This window comes from Lupinus angustifolius, chromosome LG09 (genome assembly GCF_001865875.1).
Source record: "Lupinus angustifolius cultivar Tanjil chromosome LG09, LupAngTanjil_v1.0, whole genome shotgun sequence".
Taxonomy (NCBI): Eukaryota; Viridiplantae; Streptophyta; class Magnoliopsida; order Fabales; family Fabaceae; genus Lupinus; species Lupinus angustifolius.
In genome coordinates, this window is record NC_032017.1 from 1675751 (window position 1) to 1683557 (window position 7807).

General features: G+C 34.7%; 1 protein-coding gene across 1 annotated transcript; it reads right to left on the minus strand.

Annotated features, from left to right (window-relative positions):
• LOC109356631 (transmembrane 9 superfamily member 12-like) lies at window positions 360–3205 on the minus strand. The gene is made up of 2 exons (XM_019600046.1): window positions 2995–3205; window positions 360–2665 (listed from the first exon to the last, which is right to left on the minus strand). The coding sequence occupies exon 2, from the start codon at window positions 2601–2603 to the stop codon at window positions 633–635; it is 1971 nt and encodes a 656-aa protein (XP_019455591.1). The 5' UTR covers window positions 2604–2665; window positions 2995–3205; the 3' UTR covers window positions 360–632.

The window sequence follows — 7807 nt, forward strand, 5'->3', positions numbered from 1 at the left end:
TGGTGAAGCTCACAATGTTTGAGTTTAGTCTATTCTTGATCTGATTGCTATGTTGTAAAAAGTGACACAGTATAGAAAGTGTATATTAATTATTTAGTGATATAAAAATCTAGTAAAAAAATATAATTATGAAAGTTAGGAAATTATATTAGGGTGATTAAATTGGAAATGTAGATAAGCGGTTGACTTTCGGTGTAATGAAAAGTAGGTGATATCACGCCCAAGATTATATAAGTAGCAAGCAATCCTCCAAGAAGTTTTGCATTGGATTTTGTTGCACAACATATGTCTTTATACAAGTTCTCCAAATAGGATAAACATCAGCTGAACTCTTTTTTGATCTCATAATAGATAAATACAGACTGACTGTGCAATTACAACTTCCTAAAGCAACTTAACTAAAACTAAAATAGGTAAAAGAAAATGAGCTTCAACAGTAGTTGAATACTTGAACACTTGGGTAAAAGCAAGAACAAATTACAGATCACATTGCAATACAAAATCTAATGGCAACTATTTAATGCAACCAGCAAAGCATTTATTGCCCCGGTCTAATGCAATCAAGCAGTACGCAGCACGAGTTTATATGAAATGATCTTTTGCTTAGTGAATGAGAGATAGCAGCAAGAACCTCAATCTATCTTTACGGACGAGAACAAATAATGCACAAAGTAGAATGACATAAGGAAGCCAACGGTGCCAGTGGACAACATGATTGCAACTGCCATGAGTAGTGAATAGCCAAGGTAAAGGGTAGCCGAGACGGGTCCACGCAAACTCTGCAGGTCAAAAACCAAGTAGTTAATGGAGTACAAGAAGACATAAAGAGCAACAGAACCCGAAGCGAAGAATGCCTTCCACCACCAACGCCAATCTTCGATGCAGAGATGCATGTAGGTGAGTACTACTGACACTTCGGCGCAAACAATAACCAGTAATAGAAGAACAACCAACAGGAAACCAAACACATAATAGAATCTTCCAAGCCAGATACTGGAAAGGATGAAGAAAAGCTCAATGAAGAGGGTTCCGAAAGGAAGTATTCCTGCGCCAAGAACAAGAAGCCATGACGGATATTTGCGTGCGGGAATTTCCCTTGGGATCTGATTAGTGCGAACAGGATATTCAATTGTCTGAGCCTTTGTCCCCAAAAATCCTCCGATAAGCGTAAGGGGTACTGAAATGCAGAACCAGAGGAAGAACAACTCAAAATACAAGGAAATAGGAATAGCACCAGTACTATGGCTGCCCCATAGAATAAAATTCAGTACTGTGAGAATAATGAAGGCAATTCCAGGGAAAAAACATGCCGCCAACCAGGAAATTGATCTCCACCCTTCTGAAGTTCCCTTAATAGTCCTCCAGAGACGTACACTGACATACCCGGCAACAATTCCCTGGATAAGATATAAAATTATCATCCCTGTTAGTAGCATTCCTCGGGAAGCAGGCGACATGAAACCAAGTGCTGCAAAAACAATAGTAACACCAGCCATTCCAAGAATCTGAACCCCATCTCCAACCATAACACAAAGAAGCTTCGAACATTCAGGCTCCCTAAATACATCACCCACAACAAGTTTCCATCCAGAAAGCTCCTCATTCATTTGAGCTTGTGTCTCTTTGTCCAATTCCTCATACCTTGTCAAGTCCCTTCTCACGGTTCTTAAAAAGATGACAAAAACAATACCAGCTAGGAAAAAGACAACCATGAGTGAATTTAGGATCGAGAACCAATGGACTCGGGAACCCTCCATCTTCAAATAAGCATCCCAGCGTGATGGCCATCTTATATCACTTTTCACAAATTCAACCTCATATGTGAAAGATATCCTCTCTTGCTCTCTTATTACTTGATACTTGTGAAGCTCACTTGGGCAATTTATAGAAGACATATTATCATACATGTGCAGCTTTGTCATGACTTCAGAATCATATTTAATACTACAAGGGGCAACCTGAAAACCAACTATTTCATATCCAGATGCCTTCTTGTCAGCTTCAGAAATGACACCCAAACCTTCCTCCCCAGTTCCAATAATTTCAACACCGCTTCCTTTGTATTCATGAACCAAGACTGTGAATTTGAGGTGGTTAATGATGTAGTCTGCACTACCATCGGGTGGAGTGTACCCAATCGGGAACCCAGTCCACTGAATTTTAACTCCATTTTGATTAGCATACCTCATAACCGGCAAGTTGTCAAGGATCATATTTACTTGATACAGATCACGCGTTCTTTGTTTGAGTAGCTTTACCTCATGCTCATTCAATGGGGTTGTTGTACAGAGGTAGATTGTCTCGTTAACATTCATCCTGAAACGATAGGGCGAGTTATCGATTTGATCTCCCATAAGGAGTTCTCCAAGATTCTCAGCACTTTTCTTTATGCCACCAAGGGGCTTGCAGTAAGGGAGGCTATAGTAGCTAAAAGGAAGCTCGGTCTCAATAGAGGTCAACGAATTAACTTTAGCATATATGGGATCTTCATTGGAATAAGTGTGCATGTAGCTTCCAGGCAGATAAAAACCACTGATTACTTGAGCAAAGACAATGACACAACCAAAAACCCGAAAGATTGAGGGTTTTCGTACCAATTCCATTTCCTTGAATGCTATGTCCCGAATCTAAGCTAGTTCCATCAATGATGCATTAAATTTCAAATCTACAGAAGAAAACAAATTTCAACATCAGAGGCCAAACTAATTAGAAAATAATAATACCAAAGCATCCACTAAGTTATATATGGATCAAACGATGTTATAATGTCCGATCATGACATTCCATTTAAATCTAAATCTCGTTTAATGATTACACCCATTACATAAAGCGCCACGGATCAGCATATATAAAACCCAGAACCAGATCACAAAACTAGATAGAAACAAGAAACACATATTCTATGCAGAAGAAACAGAAATCCAAGCACCGACATTTCAGGAATTAATAACAAGACCGAACAAATAAAGAAATAAGGCAGAGTAAACCGCAAACCGTGAGATACGGGTACGGCGTCGTTTCAACGCTAACAGAGGTTTGAAAAATATGAAGTTAGAGAGTGGAAGGAGAAACCGAATATGGGGATTATTGGGGATAGAGTTCTAAACTCGATTCAAGGCACAAGATCGTGTTCCAGTTCTATAGGAAGGGAGCAAAAACGAGAGAGAAATGATGCAGCTTCGATTGGGTTTGATTTATGACTCACAAGAAGAGCGTTCACGTGAATATGGGTATCAGCATATACATGTAACTGCTTCAAGTTTAAACCGTGAAACAGATAGAATTGAATCAAATAGAATCGTAAAATATGGTTCGATTATCTTTTTAAGAAACCATTTGTATTTGGTTCGATCAATGATTTTAGAAATTTAAAAACCGCTGAAATTGAATCGAATGACATATTAAAAATATAGATATTAGAGAATAATATTTTATTATTATTTAAATCCTTCAACCAATCTTGCCACTTAAATAATCAATTTTATGTTATTATGTTACATACCTTACTAAATTATTATTATGTTAATATTATAAATGTTATTATTTACTATATTGTTTCTAATGTTATGATGATTTGGAACATATCTTTTAACTTTTGTGGTATTGAGTTTGAAACTAATATATATCATATATTATTATACACGTATTGTTATATATGTTACTAATGGTGAATTGTAAGATTGTATATGTAACTATTATATATTTTACTAATTGATATATATGTTACTAATCGTGAAATGTATTGTTATATATTACTAATAGGTATATGTTACTAATTTGTGGATTGTATTATTATATCACTATGCCAGATATCGTAATAAACATCGGTTTTTCAACAGCTCAATTTTGAACGATGCTATTGAAAATGAGGTGGAAGAACATCAACAACGCATAATAAAACAGACGTTGTTAATTTGTGTAACTTCAACAGTGCATTCTTGACAAAACGCTGTTGAATATCAGTAACGTTAGCGCTGACTTGAATGATTTATATTTAACAACGCATTTAATAGAAAACTTTGTTGATGCTAATACATGCAACAACGCATAATTAAGGAAGCACCGTTGAAGATGACATAGCAACCGCACTTGCTTAATTATGCGTTGTTGATATTTTACGACTTTTTAAACGTTCGTGATATTAATGATGGCAGTTATGCGTCTATTCGTTTGTTGAAATATTAATGGTTGAGTGATTATGCGTTTTTTGGTTGTTGAAATATTAATGGTTTAGTGGTATGCGTCTCTTCGTTTATTGAAATATTAATTGTTGCTCATCTATAAATATTGTGGTCCACTCAATGTTCAATTTCATCAATAAGAGTACGTGTTTCCATAAGATTATGTTCATGAAGATAAGATGAATAAAACACAGAGTAGTAAAAAAAAGAGCAATACTGTAGAGAGTGAAAAAGATAAAAAAAGACCCAAATTTGTATAGAGAAGTCAAGAAAAAAGTTGTGTTTCTGTTTCAGAATCATGTCAAGGAGGTCTTTAACAACTATTGATTTTGCAAAAGGACCCAGATTTCAGAAGGAATGTGACTGTCATACGAGATTTGTGTGAGATGCAAATTTAGTTCATTGAACTCTTTCAATTGAAAGGAAATAAAAGTAAAATGTTCAATGAATTATTTTTCTTCATCATCTGCAGCAATTCCTTACGTTCATTGATTTCCTTCATGGCAAAAGGACTCAGATTTTAAAAGGAAATCAATGAACTGTTTAGAAGAAAATATTATTGCAAAAGGACCCATATTAATTTGTAAAGTATTGAGTTTAATTCATTAAGCTCTTTCAATTTCAAAACGGTCTCAAATTTCAGAAGGAAAGTAGGGCTGTTATACAAGATTTGCGTGAGATGCAGATTTATATAGACTTCGTTGAAATCATTTTCATTATATTCTTCATGTGCCAAATCATTTAATTCATTATATTCGCATGTACCAAACCATTTAGTTCATTATAATGTATTTTGCTTATCTTAATGAATAATAAAACAATTATTTTGGATGTTAATTTCTATTGTTTGTTAATTATTTGGACGATTATTTTCTTTAATACTTTTGCTGTTCATTATTAATAAATTAAACACAATAAACAAATTAACAATAATTGATAAATACAAAAACAAATTAACAAAATATAATGTTTGATATTTTCCGAGTTTCGTATTAGTAAACACAATTATATAGTAATCTACTTCATGATAACTTCATCTTAAAATAACTTTAGTTCATATTGTATAAATATTTTTCAGTTATGTAAAATGTTAATTTAACAGTGCATAACTATGAACACACTGTTAAATTGGAAAATAAGTTCAGTTTAACAGCGCATAATTAAGTTGTCAATTAGATTCTATTCGACAGCGTTACACATCAATAACACTGTTGAAGATGTGTTAATGAAAATAAGTAGTAAACAATTGGATACACAACAACAGCGCAAACCATAATATGCGATGTTGAAGATGTCAATACAACAATGCTACATATCGGTAACGCTGTTGAAGATGTGTTAATGAAAATAAGTAGTAAACAGCTGGATACACAATAACGCAAATTCTAATATGCGTTGTTAAGATGTCAATACAACAACTCTACTTTAACATGCGCTGTTGAAGATGTGTTAATGAAAATAAGTAGTAAACAGCTGGATATATAATAACAACGCAATCTTTAATATGCGCTGTTGAAGATTTTTAATCAACAACGCTACTGTTAATATGCGCTGTTCAAGATGTCTAATCAACATCACTACTATTAGTATGCGCTTTTAAATTGGTAATACAGTTTAAATATCTAAAACATGAATCGTTTCCTCTACGCTCTCAAACTTAATCGAAAAAAAATCCTCATACTCTCAGCAAACCCTCATACTCTCAGCAAACTCTCATACTATCAGCAAACCCTCATTAACCTTAAAAAACTTCATCAATGGCTTCCCAAAGTGGCGATCATGATTCTCACAGTGGTGACGAAGCTACACCGACTCCACAAGACAAGCAAATCGTTTCTAAAAAACGACCTCTATGTGGAATGACTTCCATGAAGAATGTCATTCGGTCAAGAAGCAAGGATGTGAAGATAGAAGTTCAATGGAACTCTAAAGGCCAACCATTAAACTCGAAGGGTGCAATGCATTGGTAAGCTACATTGGTGTTGTTGTTAGGCAGAATCTGAAGCTAACATTCAAGAAATGGAGTGATGGAGGGAATACCATGAAAGAGCTTATTTGGAATAAAATAAAAGTAAGTTTATTTTTCAGTTTTTGTGTTTTCATGTAATGTAGGTATATGTGTTACGTTTTCATGTAATGTACGTATATGTGTTATATTTTCATGAAAAGTATGTATATGCATGTGTTTTCATGCAATATATAATGTATATGTGTTTTTATTTCAGTCAACTTTTGATATTGGTGAGGAGCATAAGGGTTATATCCTTAAATTGGGTGACAAGGTTCTCTGACAATTCTGAACTAATGCCGAAAAATGACTCAAAGATGCTGATGATAATGTCAACCTAAAACCTCCAAATAAATATGCAAATATCGTTGATGAAGAGGATTGGAAGACTTTTGTCACCCTACACACACAAGACGAGTCTTTCTTGGTAAAATCGTATTCTTTGTATTGACTTTTGTATATATGTTTTTGTATATGATTGTTGATATTAATGTTATTTATTGTTTCAGAAATTAAGTAATGAAAACCGCAAGAGGGCATCCAAGCCTTTATATCCTTACCGAGCTTCTCGAGCGGGGTATAGAGGAATTGAGGAAAAAATTGTAAGTGTATGCATATATATTTAAGTACATCATTATTGGTTACGTTTTGTTAGTTGGAGAACAAAAGCGATACACCTTTGACTCTACATGGATTAGAACTCGATGTTCTATGGGTGGGTTCCTGTAATAACAAGGATGGTGTCGTCGACAATGAGGAAGTTCAAGAAGCGGGAAGACATGTTGTAAGTGCTCATTTTTAATTATACTTAATTTCCATACTTTATTTATCAAAATGTGATTAATTAACATGTTTTTTTCTTGATTTATCAGGTTGCCCTAAAAGAAAAGGAGGCAAACCTAGATAGTCGCATAATACTTGACAAGTCACTAGGACTGTATATCTATCCTGGCCGTATCCGATGTGCATGATTTAGGGTTAGCCAGTGGACATTTGTACCCCATCTGAAGCGTGCAACCAAAGCCCAAATGAGCCAGGTTCAAAATCAACTAGATGGCCTCATGCAACGGTTCAACGAATTTGAGCAATCAATCAAGGCGAAGAAAGCTAAGTGGCAACGACTAGCTAGTAATGTTGGCTCTGTTCCTTCAACCGTCAATGAGAGTTGCACACCTACACCTTACAACATTCCGATTCTAATTCTCATTCATGAGGTAATTTAGTTAACTTATTTTAATTTAGTCGTTAACTAATTATATGTTTTAACTTACGTATAGGGAATCAGTTCTTGCAAAATTTTCCTCGATACCCCAACTAATGCACAAGTCGGCCGATGCTATGCTGCATAATGCATGTATCCCATGCCATCATGTGAAGGTCTTGATTGACATTGCAATCAATGATAATGTGTTGCTGCCAATTCCTCTCGAAGAGGATATCTTAACAGTTGGAGGGGCTATAAGCACTTTTGTGGCTTGGCCAGTAAACCTTGTTCAAGTAATTCCTCCTAAGGTATTATTTTTCACCTTATGCTCACTCATATTATATACATTGATCTATAATTGATATATTTTTTTATTGAATATTTCAGGAAAATGTATATTCCATCCTTAGTAGC